The 26,579-nt window shown below is 52.7% G+C and overlaps 2 protein-coding genes across 2 annotated transcripts in view; one reads left to right on the top strand and one right to left on the bottom strand.

Annotated features, from left to right (window-relative positions):
- The first annotated feature begins 9,376 nt into the window (after positions 1-9,376).
- On the top strand, positions 9,377-11,794 carry MARCKSL1 (MARCKS like 1). Its single transcript, XM_059136268.1, has 2 exons — positions 9,377-9,689; positions 10,516-11,794. The coding sequence occupies exons 1-2, from the start codon at positions 9,603-9,605 to the stop codon at positions 11,026-11,028; spliced, it is 600 nt and encodes a 199-aa protein (XP_058992251.1). The 5' UTR covers positions 9,377-9,602; the 3' UTR covers positions 11,029-11,794.
- A 208-nt stretch (positions 11,795-12,002) lies between these two features.
- HDAC1 (histone deacetylase 1) overlaps positions 12,003-26,579 on the bottom strand; it is a 33,842-nt gene continuing 19,265 nt past the window's right edge. Inside the window, exons 3-14 of the mRNA XM_059136266.1 lie at positions 26,201-26,318; positions 19,664-19,738; positions 18,175-18,313; positions 17,584-17,725; positions 16,473-16,565; positions 15,175-15,283; positions 14,960-15,100; positions 14,130-14,238; positions 13,905-14,035; positions 13,474-13,626; positions 12,906-12,954; positions 12,003-12,628 (exon numbers count right to left, since the gene is read on the bottom strand). Of these exons, the coding sequence (XP_058992249.1) occupies positions 12,601-12,628; positions 12,906-12,954; positions 13,474-13,626; positions 13,905-14,035; positions 14,130-14,238; positions 14,960-15,100; positions 15,175-15,283; positions 16,473-16,565; positions 17,584-17,725; positions 18,175-18,313; positions 19,664-19,738; positions 26,201-26,318 (1,287 nt within the window). The 3' untranslated portion in view covers positions 12,003-12,600. The remainder of the gene's footprint in view (positions 12,629-12,905; positions 12,955-13,473; positions 13,627-13,904; positions 14,036-14,129; positions 14,239-14,959; positions 15,101-15,174; positions 15,284-16,472; positions 16,566-17,583; positions 17,726-18,174; positions 18,314-19,663; positions 19,739-26,200; positions 26,319-26,579) is intronic.

The following is a 26,579-nucleotide window of genomic DNA, read 5'->3' as shown; positions in this document are numbered from 1 at the left end:
TGAGGTAACTGTGAGAAGGGCAGCCACCGGGGCTCTGCCTAAAATGAAGCTAACTGGACCTGGAGCTTCCAAGACCTTGAACACCAAAGCAAGGGGTTGGACATTCTCCAGGAGGAGATTGGGATCCATGGACAGGGTTCAAGCAAGGAAGGGACATGGTCCCCTCATGACATCTCCAGGTCTAGAGCCGGGGATTCAGAGTCGATGCTGGTGAGCAGTGAGTAGCCTCTGGCCCTCACCCAGGTCCAAGGCCTCAGGGCACCTGTCCCTGGGCTCCCTCTTACACACTCTCCCAGCTTCTACCTGAGGCTGAGGCCAGGAGTGGATCCTGTCCAAGCCTCCCTACAAAGATCTGGCAGAAGGTACTGATGGCTAGATGAGGGAGTCTTTGGGGGGTTACCCTAACTCGGTTATTCAGTGGCCAACAGCAGCCCCCTTCCCCATCTCATGAGGCCTATGGATGGCTCATCCATGCCCTTTGTGGGGGCTTCAGTCACATAAACAGGTAACAACAGAGGAGCCCCACTCCAGCTCCTCATAGGAGCAGACTTCTAGAAGCATCTCCCTTCCACCTTCAACCCCTCTCCCTCCACATGGGACCCAGTCCCTGTCTCTGGAGCTCTCTGCTCCCTGAACATCTCTGGACTTTGTCTTCTCCTCTGCCTTCTGGCCTCATTTCATCCCAGCCACTATCGCTTTCATCTGGACCTGTCTCTCCCTGGTTTTCCCGCCAACAGCTCCATCCCTTCTAGTCCACGGGGCCTATTTTCCTGCTGTTGTAGGTCCTTGTGGGCCATCCAGAGTGATCTCCAAGGATAGCTAGAGTCCTGGAGAGATCCAGGCTAGAGACAGAGACTTTTGTTTGTTTGTTTAAATGTTTTATTTATTTGACAGAGAGAGATCACAAGTAGGCAGAGAGGGAGGCAGAGAGAGAGAGGGAAGCAGGCTCTCCGCTGAGCAGAGAGCCCGATATGGGGCTCGATCCCAGGACCCTGGGATCATGACCCGAGCCGAAGGCAGAGGCTTTTTTTTTTTTTTTTTAAGATTTTATTTATTTATTTGACAGACAGAGATCACAAGTAGGCAGAGAGGCAGGCAGAGAGAGAGAGAGAAGAGAGAGAGGGAAGCAGGCTTTCTGCGGAGCAGAGAGCCTGATGCGGGGCTCGATCCCAGGACCCCGAGATCATGACCCGAGCCGAAGGCAGCAGCCCAAACCACTGAGCCACCCAGGCGCCCCAAGGCAGAGGCTTTAACCCACTGAGCCACCCAGGCACCCCGAGACAGAGACTTTGATTGTCAGCAGCGTATAGACTTCCTCACACACACACACACACACACACACACACACACACACATCTTACTCTCCAACACTGATTGCTCTAGACCCATTGATCCTAATGACATTCCAAAGTCACCCCACCTCAGCCTGTCCCAAACTGACCTCTCCATTTCCATGTGTACCCACCACTCCTCCTCTAGGCTCCCGTGTGCGGCTTGGCACCTCCTTCCCCCCATTGCCTGAGCTGGGCCCTCCCTCCCTGGGCTTCGTGCTCAGTTCTCCCTCACGCACTAGCTCCCTCAGTCCTTAGTCCTAAGTCCCGCCTCTTCTGCCCCCTGAACACCGCTCACACCGCTCTCCCTCCATCTTCCTCCCCCTCTTCAGCAGCATTTGACATGGTGGGCCACTCATTCCTTTTGGAAACCATTGCTTCCCTCGGCCTCCAGGACACCCCCACCCCTGGACCTCCTCCTTTCTCACTGACCGACAGCTGCCCCCGCTAGCTCCCCTCCCAGAGTCGAAATGTTGTTGAGCCTCTGGAGCTGCCTTCTCGAGCCACTCCTTCTCTGGTGAATTCCATCTATCCATCTAGTCCTGTTCAAATCTGGGACACCCCAGGGGCGCCTGGGTGGCTCAGTGGGTTAAGCCGCTGCCTTGCTCTCTGCTCAGCGGGGAGCCTGCTTCCCTCTCTCACTCTGCCTGCCTCTCCATCTACTTGTGATTTCTCTCTGTCAAATAAATACATAAAATCTTAAAAAAAAAAATCTGGGACACCCCAAACTCTGAAGTGCAGGCTCATGGACCCATCTGGGAGCCTGATCTGTCCCCGGGGCCTCTAACGGGCATCTCAGATGTTGACTCCAAAGCTACATGTGGAAGCCCCCACGCTGGCGACAGGTGCAGCTTGGAAATGCTGGTGTGGGCTGCGCTCTGTACCTTTAGTTCAGGTCCCCATCGTATCTTGCCTGGGTGACTGCAACCACCCAGTGTCTCCCTACTGCCTGGCCAAGGGACAGACCAGGTTGAGGGACTCCCTGTGTAATGGCAGGGAGAGCAAGGTTATAGTTTGGTGGGCAGTCCGAACTGTGTCCTGGGCACTGAGGGTGAAACCTTCAGTATAAGGGACAGACACCCCGAGGGCAGTAGGAAGCCACAGAAAGGTTTCAAACCAAGGGGACATGTTTGATTTTGACATCCCTTTCATTCCTTCTGCCTTCCTCAGCACATTTACCCCATCAGCCAAGAATTATTTATTGGGCACCCTCTACTGGAAAGCGGCCCCAAGGCAAAGGAGAGCAGCTAGAGAGGCTGGATGTGGGACAGAAGATCACGGGAAGGCAGCTGTGGTGCAGGCCCCTGGCACAGGTGAGAAGGGCCGCCATCCTGGAGGTGGAGGAAGGGGGATGATGAGCTGAGGGGGGCGGTTGTCAGGTTCCCATCTTGGGCAACAGAGCAGTGAGAGCCCTAAGCCCAGAGCTATAGAGTATGTGGTGGGGAGAGCCTCTCTACCTGGAGGTCCTCGGGAGTGGTTTGATTTGGGTTTTAAGAGAAGAGTAGAAGGGTGCCTGGGTGGTTCAGTCAGTTAAGCATCTGCCTTGGGCTCAGGTCATGATCCTGGAGTCTCGGGGATCGAGCCCCGAATTGAGCCCCTTATCAAGCCCCGTGTCAAGACCCTGCTCAGAGGGGAGTCTGCTTCTCCCTCTCCCTCTGCTGTTCCCACTCCCCACCCCCACTCATGGTCTCTCTCCCTCACTCTCTGTCTCAAATAAATAACACCTTAAAAAAGAGAGTGGGCGTGGCTGGGTGGCTCAGTGGGTTAAAGCCTCTCCCTTCGGCTCAGGTCATGATCTCAGGTCCTGGGATGGAGCCCTACATCTGGCTCTCTGCTCAGCAGGGAGCCTGCTTCCTCTTCTCTCTCTGCCTGCCTCTCTGCTTACTTGTGATCTCTGTCTGTCAAATAAATAAAATCTTAAAAAAGAGAGAGAGAAGAGTAGAAATTCAGTAAGTAGGGAAGTGGAGAGAGGCAATCTAGGCAGAGGAAACAGCATGTTCAAAGGCCCTGAGGCAGGGGAAGCTCAACACTGAGGAGCTGAAGAGCCAATAGAGTCGAAGTCCAGTGAGCCAGAGAAAAAGGGAGGAGACAGGCGGCAAGCTTGATCTCTCTGAGGCGTGACCTGGAGTGCTCAGGGAGGGCCACCAGCATATCAGGACACCTCGGTAGACAGGAGCGAAGGAGAATTTGAGGAGAGGCTCAGAGGGGACAGACAGATGTATCAGAGGGGGACTTCCTAGCATGTCTTTCTAGGAAAAGTCACTAAGAGAAGATCCCAATGGGACAGTTCTTGGGCTGCAGGAAGAGAAGTTGAGAATCAGAGACAGACTCCTTTACCATATAAGGAATTGATTGAGCCAAATAAATCTCCCTCTGAATAATTCAGCATCCTTAGAACAGCCCGGGGGGGGGGGTCCTTCTACCACTGCCCCCAGAAGAATGTTGAGGGAGGGGATGCAAGGTCGTCTCAGGGGCCTCCTGGCCTCCTGCCTCCACCTTCCCCCAGGCCGGGAAGGGAATGGGCACATTGTTGAATGCCCATTGGTGCCTCCTTCTTGCCCAGCATTTCACTCGGTGGCACCTGTGAATGTTGCTGACTGCTTCCTTTCTGCTCTGTGCCTCAGGTGATGGGTAGAAGGGTTTCGCTTGCTGGCACCGGCTCATTTACTGCACAATTACCCCAGGCCTGGCTATTATCATTTCCACTTTGCGGATGAGAACACTGAGGCTCAGAGCAGGTCTCCAGCCACACAGCTAGGACATGATGCTTCGTCACTACAATTGTCTCAACCCTAAAACACCCCGCTGAACCCTTGTCACAGCCTCAGGTGGCACTCAGTGTCCTCATTTTACAGGGTGCGCCTTGGGAGGCCAAGCAAGGGGAGGGGTCACAAAGCTGCAAGGTGGGACCAGATCATTTGGAGGAAGAGGCTGAATGGAAGAAGTGAGGGACCCAAACAGTGTGGAGAGGAAGGGGTGGGACTGGGGACTGGAGGCGGACAGGGTTTCAGTTTCCCTTTTAAAGGGACTCCCCCGGAAGAGGGGAATTTTGGTTGGAAAGTTGTAAGCAATCCACATTCTACCCCTTCGGCTGCCTCCTCCCCCCCCCCCCCCCCCCGTGGCACCCAGGATCTGAACAGAAACTGAAAGTTGGGAAGAGGGGAGGGAAGGGGGAAGGCGGAGGCTCCGGGCGGCCCAGGGCACCCGGGTTGAATTTCTGGTGACTTCATCAAGCCTGGGGAAGATAGGCAGGTGAGCTGATGACACACCCCTTGGCTATTGGGGAAATTGAGCCCCAGAGAGTCAGCTCAGTGACTGAGCCCTGGCCAGGTTACACAACCACCCCACCCCACCCCACTTCCATGCACGCCCACGTGCGCACACACGCACATGCTCTCGTTCGCACAGACCAAGGGAAGAGGGAGGGGAAGGAAGAAAAAAGAGGGCTAACTGGACTAAAAATTGGAAAGGGAACCTACAGAATCCCTGTCCCTGTGATTTGGTGACCTGTTGGATGCGGAGGAAGAGCCGCTAAGGTGCCCCCGGATCCAGCCCCAGGTCCAAGGCCCATGACTGGCAGAGAGGCTGCAGACCTGGGTGCTACTGACAACCAGACAGAACCCGATGTTCCAGGATGCCGAGGAGTCGAGTTCCTGGGGTCCCGAGCCCATGGCCGCCTGGCCTCTCCCTGCTGACCCCCTCTGTGCTCCTCATGGAGCCCTCTGTGAGATCCTGAAAACCACTCCCTAGTTCTGACCTTGTCCCCTGCTGCTCGCAGAAACACCGCACACACACCCCCAAAAACACCGCACCCCCCTGGGCTTGTTTCCTCCTCCACAGACAGAAACAATGAGGGGGCACATCTCAGCAGGTCATGAGATAAGATATGGAAAGCAGCTGGCACAGAGCTCGGCCTGCAATTGGCAGGTAAACAACGCTAGCAACTATGATTACTGTCCTCGGTGGTCATTCCTGCCTTTTCAGAACTCTCCCCAGTGGTCAAGGATCTCCATGATTGTGGGCTCCCCCTCTCTGTTGGCTCCCTCCTAGACTCCATCCCCAGCCCCCCGCCCCCTGCACACCCTCCCTTGCTGCTGCACCTGCAGTGGGAAAGTTCCTCATGGCCCCAGGACCTTCCTAGGTGACCCACACACAGCTTGGCTCCCCTTTCCTTCATCTAGCAGCATTCAGAGGCCCAGATTTCCTGGGGTCACTTCTGACTTAAAACCTAGGTCTCTTGTCCCTGTGAGGTCACTAGCCAGACTTTGGGGCCCGGCCTTTGGCTCAGGAAACACGATCCAATGGCATGTCTATGCGCTGCCTCCTGGAAGTGCTCCCGAATGTTCCCCGGGCACTGCAGACTCAACAAGGCTCAATTCAGCAAGCACTTCCCCACCCCCAGTTCTCTTACCCTCCATTTTCCTGTCTCAGTCCACGGATTCACTTGGCCAGCTGTCACCCACAACAGAAATGCGGGTGACAACCTGGCCACTCCCTTCTCCCGACTCTCCCGGCTCCCACCCCTGCAGCCAGCCAGTCACGGAGTCCTTGGGATCCTGTCTCCAGATTAGGCCTGTCTCTCCATCTCTACCCTTACACAGGCTGGTCGCTGTTCCCACTTCGCCCTGCTCGAAACTTTTCCTCCATCTGTTCCCCATGCATGTGCCCCTCCATCCTGCAGCTGACAGGGCCCTTAGCTGACCCGGGTCTGGCTTTTGTTCTCCCCTTAAGGCACTGCCAGTCTCTCCCCATGGATGGGAAACCCCTGGGGGCAGGGGCCCCTCGTGACTCACAGCTGGTGCTCTACGACTTGTGAGCAGAAGGAGGAACTCTCAGCTTTGTGGGTATGAATCATGGAGCCCAACTTGTCACTGTACAGAGCAGCAAACTGAGGCCCAAGGAGAGACGACCGGCTCCCCGTTACAGAGCAGGAGGAGGCCAACCTGGGGCCAGAACTAAGGGCTCTTGGTTCAGCTGATGCTCCCTGGAAAGAGATGGGGTGGCTGGGGCTGGGAAGCAGGCCTTGCCAAGTCACCATTACGGGGCACTCCATGGGAACCAAGCTACACTCTGATGTCTCTTCCCCTCTCCGGGCCCGTGCAAGTGCTGGTCCCCGGTGAAAAAGGCCCAGCCCCCATCGCTGACTAGTCATGGCCCACTCACAGCTCACCTCACATCAATCTGATCCCCACCGCAGGGCCCCCTCAGAGACCTCGAAGGGCACCCGAACCTCCTTTATGGGGCATGATCTTTTCTGTCTTCCTCCCACCTTCGGCCCCACCCTGTGGCTCTCCTGACGTCCTGGGCTTCCTTCCTGCCAAGGAAACGCATTCCCTCCCACCCAGGAAGCTAGGAGCCTCTCAGACTAGGGACAGGGGCTGAGGCCTCACCGGAGAACTGGGACACGCAGGGGGGTTAATGTGAAGACATGGGGGTTCTAGTCTCTACGGCTGCCGTTCCCCGGTCCATCCCAGAGTTGCCCTGTCCCTTCCTGCCTCCTTTCCCGGCCACTCTGTCCTGGCAACAGCCCATCCCTGAAAGGTTCCAACCACCACAGCCTTGGTGACCCACTAAGGCACACGCAGCTGACAAACAGCAAATTGCTACTTTCTCATCGACACACTCCTATTCTCTCACACAGCCGCACACACTCATAGTCATACACCCAACCACAGGCAGACACTGTCACCAACACACCATCTCAAGGACAGGCAGGCACACACCCAAAAAATCTTAGAGGCGCCAAGAGTCACCAAACCTCTCTCTCACAGCCTGAATACACACAGCTGACAAAGATACAAACTCATGCAACCACAAACATGCACACCTGGTCACACACACACACACACACACACACACACAAAGTCTCTCACACACAGATACAGAGCGATACACAGTCACACACAGGGAGAAACAGACACACACAGTTGCACACGGGCCCCTGGAGACACAGAACAATGGGCGCATTGTCTGGCCTAGCAGCAGCTGGGGAGGAAGGAGCCACAGTGTGGACGGAGGAGGCCGTGGGGGCCGCTGTACCCCCCCCACCTCCACAGCATCCTAAGCGTCTTGCCTCTTCCAGAAGCCAGATGCTGCTGGGACCTGGGTTTACCGAGGGACTGGGCTCCCCGACGACCCTTCCCTAGCCTCCAGCCATGGCTGGTGGGAGAGGCAGAGCTCCCCTGTGGCCCAGGCTCCCTCTGGGGCTCTGGAAACTCAGGGTCCTTTAGTTCTGATGTTCCTCTCTCCTCCTGGGATTTGCCTGTCAGCCCCTCAGGGCAGAGCCTGGAAGTCCGGATGCTTGGGATCTGCTCCTAACCTCTGACCCCAAACCCTCCAGGACTCACACAGCCTCCGTCTGAGCCCTGCCAGCCGGTGCGGGCAGCGCCTGGCAGCATTGTGGGCTCCCTATTGTGGTCGAGACAGAGATGCAGGTCACGAAGTCCATCCCTTAGTGGCAGTGGGTGAAGGCACCGTTCTGTCCGTGAGCGGCTGTGGGGCATGGTGGCCCTCCTATCCCAAAGCTGGTTCTTCTCACCTCCCACTCTGACCAGGCAGTCCCAGACCTCAATGGAGAATTTTTCCAGGGGCTTCCTCACTGTCCCCACCTCATTTTAGTAGGTCTTTCCAAACCCCTTCTCCCCCTCAATTACTAGCATCTGCTGAGTGCCCTTTAACATGTCTCTTTCCCTTTCTGAACTTCAGTGTCCCAGTCTGAAAAATGGTGGTGGGGTAGGGGGGCTGTTAATGAGTCTTCTGTAGCTTCGGAGTAGCTGGAGATTACAGGGGTGAGCACTGAATGTAGATGCCACCTCAGCCCTTCTCCGCCCCTCTGTGGTCAGATCTGTGGGGAGTTCCTGATTTCTCAGGCCCTGAGGTGTCTCCACACCTCACAGCCTCAGGCCTCCCAGGAGGCCTTACCCGTAGGAGGGAAGGAGGGAGGGAGGTGCTGAGCTGTCCAGGACACAGCCTTGCTTTTGCAACACTTTTCTTCCTCCAGCCCCCATCCTCTTCCTCCTGGGGGCTGAGGGCAGGCAACCGGACACACACATCCGGGGCCAGTCAGGGCTCTGGGGTTCCCACAGACCTGTCCATACCAGGGGAAGGGGAAGTGGGATTGGGGCTGGAGGGTCTCCCTGACTCTCTGGTGGGGCAGGAGGCTGGGCTGGGCAACCCTGGGGGCTGCCCTCAAGGGGCTTTTCCGAGGAGCCTTGGTGATGTCCCCACCCTCCACTAGAGTGTTTGAAGTTCTGCCTGCTTGGGGAGCCCTGAGGTGGGGGATGGCTATGTCAACGCCTCTGAGCCTCAGACTCTCCAGCTTTCACAAGGGGATGGGGAAGCCCTTCAAGGTCGCAGGACCGCCCTAGCCGGGGCTTTGTAACGGGTCCAGGCTGAGGGCAGAAGGGACAGAGGTGAGCTGGTCTGTGGGGGTTCCGTGTGACTGGCTGCTAAGGAACTGGGAGAGAGGAGAGATGGGCCTCACCAGTCTGACCAGTGACTTCGCGGTGGGCCAGACCCCCCATGCTGACCAGGGCAGGCAGGCACGGACGTGGGTGGGACCTGTGACGGGTCTCCAGGCCTGAGGGAGTGCAGATCATCCCCTCGCGGGGCCCCGCGGCTTCTATGACCGCATTCTCCGGAGCATAACTCAGGATCAGCCCTCTGACGAGTCTGGGCATGTGAGCCCTTCGAAGAGTTCTAGGGGGAGACTGACAGGGGCTGTCAGTGCAGAACTACGGCGTTGGGGACTGCTCCAGGTGCTGGGGCGTCCACCCTGGGGGCTGGGCGGCGAGAGGAGAGAGTGATTGCTTTCCCTTTCCTCTAGAAGCCCCCCTCTGGCCAGCTCGCTTAAGGACCCGCCTCTCCCCTTCCCATGTTGGACCCCACCCGTCCGGGGTAGGCTAGTGAGCTAGGGGTACCAGACCGCCGGCGTCGCCCACTGTGCCAGTGGAGCCCGGGACTTGAGCCCGCCTCTGCTCCTCGATTGGGCGCTCATTTAAATGTCCGGCCCCGCCCCGAGGTCGGGGCGCCTATATAAGGCGGCTCGGCGGGCGGCGGGCGGCATTCTGGCGCGGAGCGGAGCGGTGGCGGGCGCAGCTAGCGGGTCGGGCGCCGAGAGGGGGTGCAGCTCGGTTTCCCACCCCCCCCCGATACCCCTCCCCCTCAGGCTCGAGCCCCACCCCTCCGCCGGCCAGGCCGACCCGGCCGAACTATCCCCTGCGGCGCGAGCCCGGGGCGGTCCCGGGCGCCCCCCCCAGCAGACCCCCCATCATGGGCAGTCAGAGCTCCAAGGCTCCCCGGGGCGACGTGACCGCCGAGGAGGCAGCAGGCGCTTCCCCTGCTAAGGCCAACGGACAGGTGGGTGCGCTCGGCACGGCCCGACCTGGCCCCCTCCTCCCGTACCTCGCCCCCTCTGGGGCCCTGGGCCGGGGCCGCGCGCTTTGTCCGGCCCGGGACACGCGGCGCCCCCTCCCCCGCCCGGTCCCTTTGTTCTCGGCGCCGCAGCCCCCGCGGGCGAAGCGAGGGGAGGGGCGGGGAGGGGGCACCGGCCCGGCCCCGCCGCCTTCTTTGTTTGCGGCCCCGGCCCCCGGCGCTGCCCCCGGCCGCCCCGAGTGCCGCGCGGGGAACAAAGGCGCTGCCCGGCCGCGCCAAGGGGGCGCCCAGGGGCCGCGGGGCGGGTTCCCGGGGGGGAGGGCACTCCACCCGCAGACTCGACCTCGGTGGCTCACGGCCTTTTTTTAGTGGGGAGTCGAGATGTGGGGAGAGCTGGGTGGGGGGCCGCTTGCACAAAGCGGGAGGCTGGGAAAATGGGCCGTCCAGGTGGGAAGAAGAGCGCCCCGTGGCGGCTTCCCGCCCGATGTCGGCTTGTTGGGCTCGCCCGCCTGCCGGGGATCGGCGGCTGCGAGCGGGTACCCGCCGAATGGAGAGCGCGCCCCGGGGGAGGTGGGTGGGGGGCCACGGGACCCCAGCGCCTCCTGCCGGCCGCGGCCTCTGCGCGCTCGGCCCCCGCGCGCTCGTGAGGACAGGAGGGAGATGTTTGACGGGATCCCGGTGTGGGTGAGGCTACAAGCAGCCTTCCGGATTGCAGAAGAATCGGGATCCCATTGCCTGGAAGAGGTCCGCGGCGGGCTGGGGGAGGAGGGGTAGAGCCCTGGCCCTCATTGCTGTCTCCTCTGCCCTGCAGGAGAATGGCCACGTGAAAAGCAATGGAGACTTATCCCCCAAGGGTGAAGGGGAGTCGCCCCCCGTGAACGGAACAGAGGAGGCAGCCGGGGCCACTGGCGATGCCATCGAGCCAGCACCTCCTAGCCAGGGCGCTGAGGTCAAGGGGGATGCCCCCGCCAAGGAGACCCCCAAGAAGAAGAAGAAATTCTCTTTCAAGAAGCCTTTCAAATTGAGTGGTCTGTCCTTCAAGAGAAATCGGAAGGAGGGTGGGGGTGATTCGTCTGCCTCCTCACCCACCGAGGAAGAGCAGGAGCAGGGGGAGATCGGTGCCTGCGGCGAGGAAGGCACAGCCCAGGAAGGGAAGGCTGTTGCCACCCCTGAAAGCCAGGAGCCCCAGGCCAAGGGGGCAGAGGCTAGTGCTGCCTCCAAGGGAGGAGACACAGAAGAAGAGGCAGGGCCCCAGGCTGCAGAGCCATCCACCCCCTCGGGGCCGGAGAGTGGCCCTACACCTGCCTGCGAGCAGAAGGAGTAGCTGGGTGGGGGCAGGTGGGTGATCTCTAAGCTGCAAAAACTGTGCTGTCCTTGTGAGGTCACTGCCTGGACCTGGTGCCCTGGCTGCCTTCCTGTGCCCAGAAAGGAAGGGGCTGTTGCCCCCTCCCAGCCACGTTGCCCTCTCCTTTTCCCTCCTGTGGATTCTCCCATCATCCATCTGGCCTTCCTCTTAAGGCCGGTTGAGGATGGTCCCTTGCAGTTTCCCAAGTTAGGTTAGTGATGTGAAATTCTCCTGCCCCTGGCCCTACCTCTGCTGTCCCTACCCCTGAAGAAGGCAATTGCTGGTTTTCTTCCCCAGTTCTTTTCCAAGTAGGTTTTGTTTACTCCCCAAATCCCTGAGCCAGATGTGGGGTGCCTACACTCCCAAACCCTGAGTGTCCAGCCTTCCCCCCTGTTGAGTTTTTAGTCTCTTGTGCTGTGCCTAGTGGCACCTGGGCTGGGGAGGACACTACCCCTGTCTAGGTTTTTATAAATGTCTTACTCAAGTTCAAACCTCCAGCTTGTGAATTGACTGTGTCTCTTTTTTGACTTGGCAAGCAAGTATTAGGCTTTGGGGTGTGGGGGGGAGGTCTGTAATGTGAAACAACTTCTCGTTGTCTTTTTTTCCCCCTCCCATTGTTGTAAATAACTTTTAATGGCCAAACCCCAGATTTGTACTTTTTTTTTTTTTTTCTAACTGCTAAAACCATTCTCTTCCACCTGGTTTTACTGTAACATTTGGAGAAGGAATAAATGTCGTCCCTTTAGTAGTGCTTTTTAATGAGTGGTCTTCTGGGGGTAGGGCAAGAAGATCGGTTAACCTCAACCCTCGAGGCGGGGATTAAGGTGAGGGGTAAGTCTGTGGGGTTGTTACGTTGTTCAGGGAGTTGCCCAGGTTCTCATGGACACCAGAAGGGCACGGAAGTGGAGTAGAAATCAACTCAGGGACACTGCTAGGACACAAACTCAGGAGGATGTAGAAATGTACCAATTTATTACAAAGATTCTCACAAAAATGAAAATAGTATCTCAAAAAGGATACTAGACCACCAATCTCCACCTGCAGAATTGGGTGAGGATAGAGGGCAGGCAGTGTGAGTTCCTTGGCTCACATGGGGCTAGTGGGGAAGGTATGGTAACAGAACCAACCTAAAATGGCTGATGTTACCTTAAGGAGCCTGATTTGGGCAGGGGGCGAGGGGTGTCTCTGAAGACCCAACCACTCCTAGAATGCTCAATAAGGGCACCTCTCCAAAGCTACTAAGCAGGCACTTGACATTTCAAGATTTTGTCCTATGGCTGCTTAAGAGTATGCCTTCCAGACCCGGCACCCTTTATGGTTCAAAAGTAATAACTGGGGAAGGCTGGGTGGCAGCAAGGCAGCCACAGCCACTAGAAAAGCTCACTCTAACACATGCCCTGGGCTCAGGGCCCTGGTTCCTGTCTAGTCCCAGGGGATATTTATATTTAATATATATTTATATAAATACACAGAAATAGAAAATATAAAATCTGAGGGCTTGTGGGAGGAAGGTGGGGAACTTGGCAGGAAGCCAGAACTGGAGAGGTCTGCTCAGGCCAACTTGACCTCCTCCTTGACCCTGTGGAGAGAGCAGAGACTGGCATGAGATAAGGCACCCCAGAGGCCTTGAGGCAAAAACATGGGGACAATGACTTCCTATAGGACCCCAGCTGCCCAGGTGACTTGCTGAGAGCTGAGGCTTCCTAGTTCTGCCTAGAACTGCAGAGACGGACAGACTGGTCCCTGAAAGAGGTCTTTGTAAACTGCACCAGCTGTCCCTGTGCCTCCCCTCAGCGTAGTGGACAACGGGGCTGGTGCTCCAATGCTGGGGAGATAGCTGACAGCTCCTTCCTCACCCTTTGGCTTCTTGCTTCTCCTCCTTGGTTTTCTCCTCTTCTATGACTTCTAGAACATAAGAGTGCAGGGATGACCAAGGGCTCCCCTCCAGAAAGACCCATGGAATCTTTACTTAGCCTAAAACCCCTTCCCCAACACTACAGCTCACTGGACATACAAAAGAGAGAAAAGCCCATCCCAGGCCCTCCCACTGAGCCCAGTTGAGAACAAACAGGTCAGACCGGTTTCCCAGCCTGCTAATGCCTGAACCTGGTGGGCGGAGGCAGCCCCCTGGGAAACTGGGGTGAAGTGCTGGGAAAAGGGCTTGGGTGGTATGTGAGAGCCACACTCCTGACCACGGGGAGCCCAGGCATGTCCCTGGCTCCGGAGCTTGGCAGGGCTCTCAATCAGCCAGTGGAGATGACAAATCGAGTTTCGTTCTTTTGTGAGGCCTGCTACTTCTGGGAGCTGAGGCAGAACCAGGCAAAAGGCAGGGCCTGAGTCGGCTCTCTCCTCCCAATACCCTATACAGATCCTCCTCTGTGGTCTGGGGCTCAAGACCCAAGGCTGGGCGTGACCCAAACCCACCTTTCTTCTCTTCTGGGTCTTTCTCTTTTTCATCCTCAGTTTTGACTCTCTTGGCTTTTTTGAAGTTGGAAGAGTTCTTGCGACCGCCTTCTCCCTCCTCATCAGAGTCCGAGAACTCTTCCTCGCAGGCAATTCGTTTGTCAGAAGAACAGACTGGGAGGCAATGTGGAATGTGGGTGAGACAGCAGGAGGTGAGCTTTACCTCAGGGTCTGTGCCCGGTGCTTCCCTGTGTGCCCTCTAAAAGACACCAAGGGAAGGGGAGACCACGAAGAGGGGGAGGAAACTCAAGGAGTCCCTAAATTGTTCCAAGTCCTAGCACTTGGGTTTCCCAACAGATGGGTAGCTTGAGAGGAATGCGGAACCAACAGTGGTGGGAAGTCAGAGCTACCTACTGAGTGGGAAGGCACCGGCCCCGGGGTCTGGGTCTTACTTGAGATGCGCTTGTCAGGATCTTCTTCATCCTCGTCGCCACTCTCCTCAGGAATGGCGTCCTCAGGAATCACCTGCATTTGGACCCCCGGTGCATGGGGCAGCATTCTCAGGTTCTCAAACAGTCGCTGTCTATGGCCAATGGTAGAGAGGGTGGCTGGGCTCTGGTTAGGGACAAACCAGAGCCTGGAATGTTCAGTCAGGGGGTGTCTAGGGATATACTCACTTGATCTTCTCCAGGTATTCATTGGTATTCTGGTTGGTCATATTGGAAGGACTGATGTGAAGTTTGAAATCTGGTCCAAAGTATTCGAAGTAGTCGTTGTACGGAAGCTCTAATTGGGGCAGGAGGTTAAGAGTCAAGAGACCTGGCTACCATGGGACCCTGAGAAAAGCATTTGTAGGTTTTTTTTTTTTTTTTTTTTTTTTTTTTTTTTTTAAGATTTTATTTATTTATTTGACAGAGAGAGTTCACAGTAGACAGATAGGCAGGCAGAGAGAGAGAGAGGGAAGCAGGCTCCCTGCTGAGCAGAGATCCCGATGCGGGACTCGATCCCAGGATACTGAGATCATGACCTGAGCCGAAGGCAGCGGCTTAACCCACTGAGCCACCCAGGCGCCCAAGCATTTGTAGGTTTATCTGGAACTGTCAGTCCAGCCATCTAACAGAGTACTTGGGTACTTTATAGGGTTTCAGTCTTTTTAATGCCATTCTCCAGAAGAGAAGGCACAAGCCCCTGGTTTTGGAAAACTTAGGCAATGCTCACTGCGAGCACGTCCTCAATGACTACCCACTTCCCCTATAAAGTAGAAATTCCAAAGCTATAAATAACCACTGATAATTTCGTCTAGACCAGAAGCAAAAGGAAGGGAGGACAGAGTCCAAAAAGAACTCAGGAAAAACTGATGGTCTGACAATCACAAGTGAATAGGCAGGAAAATCAATGACAAGTATCAGAAGAGGAGAGGCCACATGGCCAACGGGAAAGGGCTCCTGAACTTGCAGACATCTGAGCTCCAGCTCTGCCCCACCCAACCTGGCCCTGGAGCTATTACCATTTGGGATCTCCGTGTCCAGGGCCACTGCTGTTTCATACGTCCAGCAGCGGGCCACGTTACGGATGGTGTAGCCGCCTCCTCCCAGCATCAGCATAGGCAGGTTGAAGCTCTTCACAAACTCCACACACTTGGCGTGCCCTTTGGTGGGAGAAAGGGGTTACAGGAGCACCCTGCAGGACCCGCCCACCCATCCCTATGCTACACGGTCTCACCTTTGATGGTCAGATTGAAGCAACCTAACCGATCCCCAGACAGGGAGTCGGAACCACACTGTAAGACAACCGCACTGGGCTGGAACATCTCCATCACTTTAGATATGACCTAAAAGGACACATCCTGGTCACCACTGGCTTTAAGAAAAGTTATGTGATGCTCGGGGCTGCAAAGGGTGGGTGTAGTCCCTCTGCCCGCTATCATTCACTCCCACTTTTGCACTCTCCCTCATGCTGGGTGGTAAATAGGGAACATCGGTCTGGGGCGCTTGTTTCCCTACTTGGGATTTCAGTTTTCCAATTTGAAAGGCTCTCCGAGATCCTTCTAGTTCTAGGAATGTTGAATCTAGAAGAGCCTCTTCATCTTTCCCTCAATCTTTCCCTTCTTTTCTTTCATTGCCCCAACTCCAGTGCCACTTCTGACCCTGAGCTGCACCTGCCCTACACCTCGGTCCTAGAGACTTTGAGCCTCATATCGTGAGGGGGGCTTACTTTTGTCTTTCTCTTTCTGACAAGATTTTGAGGTTACCAGGACAAAGACCATATCTTGGGCTTCGCTGTCACCCTTACTACGCAGCATACAGTAGGCACTTGACTACCTGAACTTTTTACATTAATACTCCAGTAATGGTTCCTTGTGGCTTGCAGGCGGAAGATTTAACTCCTCAGCTTGGCATTCAAGGCTCCCTTTGAAATACCGACCCCAACATACGTTTCCTACAACATCCTCCAACAGTCCTCCCACCCATCACACTGGCCTACACAAAGCTACGTACTGGCACCTTTGTGCTTCTGCTAGTGCTGTTCGCCCTGCTGAACGCCATCCCCGCCCTCCAGCCTCCACCTCCTACTTCACATGGACAAATCCTCATTTTTCAGAGTCCAGATCAAATATCACCACCTCTATGAAATCGGCTCTGACTACCCTCACCCCAGCCCAGGCAGTGGTTTTTCTCCCACTCATCTGTTCATCCTGCCAAAACAGTAATGACCACACACTGTCGTGTGTGTGCCTGCCTCCCACGACGTAGACTGTGAGGTCTTCAAGGGCATGATTTATGCCTTAGGTAGTCTTGTCTCCAACAGAGGGCCCGACCCACAGAAGGCACCAATAAACACTTGGATGAATTTCGTTCCTCTAGCCGAGCACACAGCATATGAGCCACGGTCAAAACACATCTCCCTTCCCGACCAGCTTCTCAGGGAGGGAGAGGTTCCTGACGCATGCTAGGGGTGCTCTGCTACCCCTCCCTTTGACTAAGCCCGACTGCAGCCCAGGTGGTGGATAAGCCACTTACCGGCTTGAAAATGGCCTCATAGGACTCGTCATCGATCCCATCTCGGAGCGGGTAGTTAACAGCATAATACTTGCCTTTGCCAGCCCCAATATCCTAATCAAGAGGGACATTAAAGTAAAACTGAAAGATGAAGCGAAGAAGAGGTTCAAGGATGGGGGCTGGAAGGCTAAGGACAGGCAGTGGTTCTAAGAGCGAAAAGAGGGGCCCGTGAGCGGAGCCAGGAACAGAACAGGGGCCTCTTGGTTAATACCATCCCTTTCACGGGGAAGTCTAGCTCATTCCTCTGGGCACACCACTGAGCTCGTGCCCAGCCTGAGAATTATTCATGGAGCCAGAGATGGACTATCCCACCCCACAGCACAAGACCTCCACCTTTGGACTGGGTCAGAGCTACCAATGATAGCTCATAGAAATCACACCCACCCTGGGACAACCTTTTCCTCCCCAGAGAAGGTGGGAGAGTTCTTTAAAATTGGAAATACCCACTTATTCAAATGCTTGCCACAGCAAACAAATGAATTACTGCCACTTTTTCACCAGAGGGGTACCGTATGCCATAGGGCTGGTTTCATCTTCATGTTAATAGAAGCAGATATAACAACAGTTCACTGAGTTTGCTTCTGAGGACTCTTATCCTGAGGTCTACTGATGGGCTTCACTAAGGGGAGGTGTCTAATTAACTATTCAGTATCAGATACAAAACATTTCCGACACTTTCCTAGGGACAGAGCCCATCAGGGACAGGTGATCAAAGGAGAAGGTTAAGAACCCTTGAGATGGTCCATAAGGGTCCCAATTCCTAGCCCCCAGGAGAGAACCTGGTGTTTCTAGCCTAAAATTCAAGTCATATGGGACATCTGAGTACTGTAATGTAACTTAGTTATGGCCTGGAGGGACCTGCCATGCGACCCCTATCCCTCCAACCCTTTGGGCCCCATTGTTCCCTTCCTCCAGAATAAGGGAGGGAAGGAGACCCGAGCAGGTACCCTACAACAGGCTATGGCGTTCTGAATGGCAGAAGAGGCAGGAAGTGGTTTCTGGTGACATGAGATAGGAGAGTTAGAGCTGGCAGCTGAGGGTGAGCTAGTAGGACCCTGAAGGGAGTTCTCACCCGTAGGTCCCCAGTTCCTGGGAAGTACTCTCCGTATTTATGAAAGGACACAGTCATGACCCGGTCTGTGGTATAGAAGGCCTCTTCCACGCCATCGCCGTGGTGAATATCAATGTCAATATACAGCACCCTCTGGTGATACCTAGGATCAGAAGGGGGTCAGGGGTCTGGGGGCTCTCTGGGAATGGGACGCGCCAAGGGCGCCAGGTCCCAGCTTACCGGGCTGGCTGCCTCCCTCAGGTATCTCTAAGCACCAGAGACGTGGAAACTGGCTGAAGGAAGGTGGAAGAGCGGCAGGGTGTCTCCAGAGGCCTGACCAAGCCGACCAAGTCCGATCTTCCTACTCTACAGCCAGGGTCAACTCCAGCCACACAGGGACACTCTGGAGGCAGGATCTGAGCAGCGCCTGCCCCTGATCTTGCCGTGGGCTCAGATCAAACCAGGACCCCAGGATGGCCAGAGACACTCAATGAACACATCCTAGCCAGCACACCGCTAGGAAAAGCAAACTAGGGAGGCAAGCCCGGGGGAGAGGGAAGTGGGAACCTGGCCTAAGGATCTCCTGCAAGAGACAAGGCCAGGCAGGCATACTTTAGCAGTTCCAGGATGGCCAAGACGATATCATTGACGTAACAGAAGCCAGATGCCTCAGACTTCTTTGCATGGTGCAGGCCCCCGGCCCAATTCACAGCGATGTCCGTCTGTTGCTTATTAAGTTTCACAGCACTCGCTGGGTGTGGGAGAGTGAATGTAAGACTGTTAACAAGCCATTCACCCCCTTTCCCCAAGCAGCCCAGGAAACCCGGTGAGGTGGGGCCTATTCAACAACGGGACTGTATAATCCAAGCGCTAGTCCTCTCCCTCCCTCCCTCTTCCAGCGGGGAGTAGGTATGACACTGGCTACTCTCAACAACTTTTTCCCAAACGGAGGGTGGTAACCCATCAGTAAGCCTTAGAGCTGGTTTAGTGGGTTGTGACTAGTGTGTGTGTGTGTTAAACAAAACAAACTAAGAAAAAAGGACAGTAAAGGTAACTGCTCTCCTGTAAAACTGGCTTCAGAGCGAGAACGTATGTGCGCGACCTTGACTGCAAGTGTCAATGTATTTCTTACTGGGGTTCATGGTCAAAAAACGGTGAAGATACTAGAGGTTTTAGGAGCTCAAAGTACAAACAGGCCCAGAAGTGAAAGAAATACACACTTGTGTATTCAGGTGCGTGTACAGCAGTGTAACCACAACAGCAATAAAAACACGGAATGAGCCAAGTGATCCAATAAAAGGGGACCGATTATATATCAACCAAAGTCGGCCCAAAATGTGGAATAATCACATAGCCACTAGGCATTATGCTATAGACTATGTGAGCTAAAGAACTTTTAAAGATTTACTAAGTAAAAGATGCAGACACAAAACTATATGCATGTGACACATTTTTGTAAAATACAGACGTACATGTTATATCCAGATATATACATACAGAAAAAAGAATGGATATACAAACACCAAAATGGTAATAACAATTATTCACGGACAGCATGACTGTGGACAATTTTTCCCTGAGATGATCTGAGATGATACTGGGAGCCGAAAGGGGAGAGGACAGAAAACAATGATCATAGGAAAATAAATATTTGTTAAGAAAGGGTTTAGAGTAATCATAGAGGTGATCTAGAAGTTAATAATGGAAGTGGGAGATATGTGGGGAGTATTTTTGACCTCTAAAGGTGATTACTATGGTCTTTTGTAAGACACAGATGATGACACTTCCCATTTTTATAGCACTTTGCAGTTTGCAAACTGCTTCTATGTACAGCATCTCCACAACTCCACACGGTCTGCAGGGAATTCCAGGGTGTAAGATCTCTCGGTAGGAGAGAACAGTTAAGGACACCCGTCAGTACCCTGTCAGAGACTGAACCTGGGCTGGGACTAAACCAGAGGGTATTTTAAAGACCTAAGGTAAAAACTCATAGGACTATTTTACAGGGTCACCGATCAGCCCTACTGGGACAGCAGCCCAAAAGGCAGACCTCACTAGTACAACCCAGCACAGGCCACGAGGAGGTAATTATATTCCTTACCCACAGAGCCACCAGTAGATAACTGACAGAACTCAAACAGGCCATCGAATACCGGACAGTCCTCACCGACGTTGACTTAAAAGACATAAGACAAAGGTTAGTTTCCAAAATTCCTTTGTTTTTTATTTACATACTTATGAGCCTATGGGGGCGGGGTGGGGGAGGGAATATAGAATTTGGGTTCAGGAGGCTTGTGTTCTAGTCCAGGCTCTATCTCTCACTGGTTTTGTGATTGGGTCAAATCATTTAACTTCCCAGAGCTTTGGCTCATTATCTTTAACTAGCAATCGTGATACCTGCCTCAACCACTGAGAAGATGAACAGAAATCTTTATGGGGAAGAGCATAGCCAGTGAGTACTTAGAAAATGTTGGCTCTTTCCTTGAGGGAGAAAAGCGGAGCTGCTTATTCCTGGGTTTGTTCCAGATCTCTCCAGCTGACCAACAAGGCAGGGAAGAACTGAGACCTGCGTAACCCATCATCCACTGAATGCTTAACAGTGTGCCAGACGCTGTGCTAAAGGCTTTAAATTCTTTATGTCCCTCCTCACGTAACCTTCTTCTGACCTTCTGAGCCAGGCTTTGGTCTTACTTTACAAATGAGGAAACCTGCTCAGAGAGGTGAATGGCTAGTAAATAGCAGAGGCAATATTTAAGCATTGGTCCGCCTGCCCTAAAAGCCCATGAAAATGCACTCTAGCCTTCTTCCCAATAATCTCATGTAGTCTCATTTGGTCCTCGTCACAACCCCATGAGCTGGGCAGGACACATCCACCCCACCGTCCACAGGGACAAACAGATCCCGAGCATTAAGTGACCAGCCCACGGTCCTATAAGCAGAGTGGCAGAGACAGAATCAGGGTCCAGGTGTCTCAACTCCCACAGTTCAGTGCTCTCTCTACTACACCTCTGAGTGACAACCGGAGTCAAGTTATTTCAGACCCAAAGGGGCAAAAGCACAAACTAAAGCGTAATGAGGAAACACATGCAAACAGTGATGCAAATGAACTGAGAGGCAGGAAGGGAGCGCATCTGAGGGCCGTGGAGTCACAGGGCGAGAGAGGAACCTTCGGGCTCCAAGTCTCCTCTCCCAGAAAAGGCAACTGCTAGGGGCGCCTGGATGGCTCAGTCAGTGCGGCATCCTATTCTTGGTTTCGGCTCAGGGTTGGCTCAGGGTTGTAAGATCAGGCTCCATGCACAGCAGGAGGGGTTGTTTGAGATTCTCTCCCTCTCCTTTCCCCCTCCCCTCCCCTCCTCTGACTCAGGCTCTTTCCCTCAAATAAATAAAATCTTTAAAAAAAAAAAAAAAAGGAAACTACTGAGACATGAACGATACACAGGAAATTAGTGTAGGCTATTCCTTGCCCCAGCCTTCCTCCTGTACCTGCTGCTATCAGCCGGGGCTCCCCAAGTCGAGCAGGGAGGAGCCCTGGGAGGAGGAGGGTAGCAGAGCCTGGCTCAGACTGTGGTAGCCTTCAGAGAGACAGCTGAAGCTCAAAGTGTGCGATAACTACAAGTGTTACTAACTCTGGCACTGCCCTGAACTTGGAGGGTGCCCCACCAAGACAAGTACTCTGAGGAAGGATGGCCCACACAAGGGGGTGAGCAACAGTACCTGGCTCTCACCCCCACTGCCCGGGTAAACACTGGGAGGCTGTGTCAATAAGAACTTTGGTCGCTGGAGCCAGGCTCTTTATCCACTGGCAACCAAATGCCCCTTCCAGCTGCTTCCTGCCTCACTGGGTTTGGCCTGCCTAGATTGCCAAAGTTTTGCTTATAGCCCCATTTGGGATGTGGAGCCACCATGGGAAGAAATGGTTGTTTTATCTGTTTTTTGTTGTTGTTGATGTTATTATTTTTAAGTAAGTTTTTTTTTTAAGATTTTTTTTTCAATTTATTCATTTGACAGACAGAGATCACAAGTAGGCAGAGAGGCAGGCAAAGAGAGAGAGAGAGAGAGAGAGAGAGGAGGAAGCAGGCTCCCCGCTGAGCAGAGAGCCCAATATGGGGCTTGATCCCAGGACCCTGGGACCATGACCAGAGCTGAAGGCAGAGGCCCTAACCCACTGAGCCACCCAGGCCCCTTAAGTAAGTTTTATATCCAATGTGAGGCTGGAACTCATGACCCCAAGACAGAGTTGTGTGCTCTACTGACTGAGCCTGCTGGGTGCCACAAGAAATGGTTGTTTTAGATAGGAGAAAAAAGTATTTTCCTTCAGGCCCCAAACCAACATGTGGCTCAAATGGCCAGCCCATCATGCTCAGTTCAACAAGCTGTGTGACTGGAGATGGAAAGGGGGCAACCGGGAGGCAGTCCCTCACTTGGGCTAATGCATGAAATGAGAGGACTTTTCTATGGGTTTCCCTCTTCCCACTATAAATACGTTTCTTATTCTTGGGCTGGCGTTAGGCTGAAGGGAGCAACACTGGGTGAGAGAAGGGAGAGTGGAGGGAGATGGAGAAGGCAGTAAAAAACACACTGCACAAAGAGATGCATGGATTAACAGGGACTCAGGAGGGGCCTTACCCCACTGTGGTGCTATGAGGGGGTGGGTGGTTGGACAGAAAGGGTGTGTGATCAAGGGGAGGCATCCTGGGGTTTCAACTATATTGGTAATGTTTTCTTTCTTAGAACAAAAGGCCAGTAGTGGGGTACTTGAATTTTCATTCTATTACTTTTTTTTTTTTTTAATTTATTTATCAGAGAGAGAGAGGGAGAGCAAGCGAGCACAGGCAGACAGAATGGCAGGCAGAGGCAGAGGGAGAAGCAGGCTCCCTGCTGAGCAAGGAGCCCGATGTGGGACTCGATCCCAGGACGCTGGGATCATGACCCGAGCCGAAGGCAGCTGCTTAACTAACTGAGCCACCCAGGCGTCCCTCATTCTATTACTTTTTATACTTTCGTGTGTGTGTCTGAAATATTTTGCATGCTATTTATTTATTTAAAAATACTCCAGAATTAGGAAACAAGTTCCAGTCTCCATCCTACCACTACTTTGCTGGGTGACCCTGGGAAAGTCATTTTGCCCCAGTTTATATATCTAAAAAATGGATGATTATGCCTCCAAATTTTGCCACCACAATTCTCCTTTATCATTTGTCCACCACATTTCATATTCTGATAAACTACCAGAAAAAAAGAAAAAAAATTGCATTTTTAAACGTTTGAACCAATTTTATTTATTTACTATTATTTTTAAGAAGGCCTTAGCCCTGGGATGCCTAGGTGGCTCAGTCGGTTAAGCATCTGCTTTCAGCTCAGGTCACGGTCTCAGGGTCCTGGGATCAAGGACTCATTGGGCTCTTTGCAAGCAGCCTGCTGTTCCCCCAGCTTGTGCGCTCTCTCTCTGACAAATGAATATATAAAATCTTGGAAAAAAAAAAAAAGAAGAAGAAGAAGAAGGCCTGAGCCCAATAGGCCACGAGCTCCTCAGGAGGCAAAGGCTAGCTGATAGGGGACCGACTGCAAGTGGGCAGATCACACCAGGCTGTCAGGGAGCCTACTGTACATAATGGTCCCATTTTAACTAATTATTGGCTCAGACCTTCTGATCAAGGTTCTCAAAATCTTAAAATGACCACAGAACATTTATTACATTCTAGCTAAGAGCAAGGAAGCCTAACTTACTTAGTTTATTACATGTATTACTTCCTAGAGTAGGTGTTAGCTCTCACATCCCTGTTACTGTCTCTGTAGATACCCCTGGTTATACAGTGCTTCACAAAGTGACACCTTTCTATGACTCTATGAATCAAGTCAGGGAGGCGCCTAAAGTCCTTAGAGAGCCCCACCCTTCCTAACCCATCTTCAATGAGAGAAAATCCCAGACCTAATTTTTTTTTTTTAAAAAAAGATCTTATTTATTTATTTGACAGAGAGGGAGAGAGAGATCACACATAGGCAGAGAGGCAGGCAGAGAGAGAGGGAAGCAGGTTCCCCACAGAGCAGAGAACCTGATGCAGGGCTTGATCCCAGAACCCTGAGATCATGACCTGAGCTGAAGGCAGAGGCTTAACCCACAGAACCACCCAGGTGCTCTGCAAACCTAATTTTTATTTATTTATTTATTCTTTTAAAGATTTTAGTTATTTATTTGAGAGAGAGATATCTCAAGTAGGCAGAGAGGCAGGCAGAGAGAGAGGGGGAAGCAGGCTTTCCTCTAAGCAGAGAGCCTGATGTGGGGCTCAATATCAGGACCCTGAGATCATGACCTGAGCCAAAGGCAGAGGCTTTAACCCACTGAGCCACCCAGGTGCCCCCAAACCTTATTTTTAAATGCACAATCTTAGAATGCTAATTTCAGGAAAACTGGAACAAAACTGGGAGCCAAACCTGGGTATTCCTCAGAGCCTAATATTTTATGTCTGCCTTGATAGATTTGAAAATAATAAAAGCTGGGACACCTGGGTGGCTCACTTGGTTAAGTGTGGGCCCTTGGCTTAGATCCTGATCCCAGGGTCATGGGATCTAGTCCCACACTGGGCTCCTTGCTCAGCAGGGACCCTGCTTCTCTCTCTGCCTACCACTTGCCCTGCTTATGCTCTCTTTCTCTCATTCTCTGACAAATAAATAAAATCTTCAAAAAAAATGAAAGTAATATGTCATCATAGCAAAAATTACTATTCATTGACAGTCCGTGCTATCTCACTTATCCCCCCCAACTTCCACTATGAAATAGGCACTAATTTTATTTTTTTAATTTTTTTTAAGATTTATGTATTTGAGAGAGAGAAAGAACATGCATGAGGAAGGGGGCAGGAGAGGAAGAAAGACAAGCAGGTTCCCCGCTGGTCAGGGAGCCTCACGGGGAGCTCAATCCCAGGATCCTGGGATCATGATCTGAGTTAAAGGCAGACGCTTAACTAACAGAGCTACCCAGGCCCCCCGGTCTTCCTTTTAAAGAAGAGAAAACAGAGGTCCCTGGGTGGTACAGTCAGTTAAGCACCCGACTCTTGATTTTGGGTCAGGTCATGATCTCAGGATCATGAGATCAAGCCCTGCATCTGAATCTGGGCTCTGGGATCCATACTTAGTAGCAGAGTCTGCTTGAGATTCTCCCTCTTCCTCTGTCCCTCCCCCGTGCACAAGCACTCTCTCTCTCTAAAATAAATAAATAAATCTTTAAAGCTAAATAAAGAAGAAGAGAAGATGAGGCTCAGAGAGGCTAGGGACTTAAGAACACACAGCAGCGGAGTGGCAAATGAACGGATTCAAACCAAGACATCAAAGCTAATTTTCTTGCTTCAACACCAAGTTGCTTCTCCAATGAGAATCCCCTCTGCTGACAGTAGAGCCTGATCACTGACCTAAAAAGGTTATGAGAAGCACTAAAGCCATCTAGAGCAAAGGAAGGCATTTGTCTCATCTTGGAAGCAAATAAGATCTTGTCAATTTGAAGAGCAAACACTGCACTTGGAGGGGACAGCAGCTCCTGGAGTTGTAAGTGGTAAAGAAGCTTGATGCTTTAAAAAACGTCTCTGTGGTTCTGTAACCATTACAACTACACAATTATTGTAACAAAGAAACTTTCTGCCTTGGGAATCAGACTACCTTGTGGCCAGTACAACAAGTGCCACAGATTTGCTGATATTTCAAAATAAGCTGTTATGAGCTAATCAAAACTTCTTCTGGACAATGTTGTTTCATTGTTTCATTTTATGAGATAGTAGGTGCTGAGAGAGAATTTCTAAAAGAACACAAGGGATAAGTCAGATATGAGAGTTTTCTCCCAAATTTCAACACATTTTCTCCCACAGCTGAAACAGTCCCCATGATTCCTACAAACTGAGTATAGCTTCTGAGATGCCACCTGCTCTGTGTTTGAGTCTCAGGACACAGGAGGAAAATCACCTCAACTCAAAGATCACATCATCTAGAGTCTAAATAGCCACTCGATTCTCAATTACTGCTCACAAAGTGAGAGCAGTTATACTTGTACGGGATGACACCCAGTCTATTTTGCAAAAGAAAACTCTAAGGGGAAGTGACTCCCCGGGTCAGTGAAGAGTCAGAGCTGCGGCTTGTATCTCCTGTGTCCCTCTCCCCAGGTCAGTGCTCTTTCCATCGCAACATTTACAGTTTCCTCGGCACAGTGTTGTGAACCGAACTAGACAAAGATCAAACTCTATTCTTCATACTCAAGATACAAGGAAAATTGAGGGCACCTGGGTGGCTCACTGGGTTAAAGCCTCTGCCTTCAGCTCAGGTCATGATCTCAGGATCCTAGGATTGAGCCCAGCATCAGGCTTTCTTCTCAGCCCGGAGCCTGCTTCCCCCATCTCTCTGCCTGCCCCTCTGCCTACTTGTGATCTCTCTCTCTCTCTGTCAAAAAAATAAATAAAATCTTTAAAAAATAAATAAATAAAAGGAAAACTAGACTTGAGAAAAAAAAAAAAGCAGCACTTCAGCCTCCTTGAGCGCCGGATATCAGGTGTTGGCTGAATGGGAGCTACGAGGGAAGGCAGGGCTGCGGACCTCTGCGATTCCAAGGCAGACCCAAGTGGGGCTTCTCAAGGAAGGAGGAACAGAACGGACTTACATCTCTGCATCTGCTTGCTGTACTCGGACATGTTATCTGGGCGGATGGAGCGCAAGAATTTAATGTAGTCGTCACTGTGGTACTTGGTCATCTCCTCAGCATTGGCTTTGTGAGGGCGCTAGAGGGCAGAGGGGAGAGAGGACACGTTATTCTGACCACGGCCCGTCTTCACTCAATCTACTCTAACACCTGTATCTGCCCAGCACTGAGCTGGGTGCTGTAAAGGTTAACAAGCAATGACTGATTAGATTAAGGCCTCCAGAACTTAAGATCTAATTAGGCACAGAAGATCATCAAAGGAGATTCAGGATCAGAAGACCCTGACTGTCACTCTGGCTCTGTTGCTTAGGCAAGTCTCTAGTGAGCCTCAATTTTCTCA

Source organism: Mustela lutreola, chromosome 10 (genome assembly GCF_030435805.1).
Source record: "Mustela lutreola isolate mMusLut2 chromosome 10, mMusLut2.pri, whole genome shotgun sequence".
NCBI lineage: Eukaryota > Metazoa > Chordata > Mammalia > Carnivora > Mustelidae > Mustela > Mustela lutreola.
Note: the sequence above shows the minus strand (reverse complement) of the source record. Positions and strands in the feature narration are given on the sequence as shown.

Bases quoted from the DNA above. Each gene is read 5' to 3' on its own strand.
- MARCKSL1 (XM_059136268.1), top strand. From the start codon at position 9,603: ATGGGCAGTCAGAGCTCCAAGGCTCCCCGGGGCGACGTGACCGCCGAG. The intron at 9,690-10,515 runs GTGGGTGCGCTC...TCTGCCCTGCAG, and splicing joins CTGCTAAGGCCAACGGACAG to GAGAATGGCCACGTGAAAAG.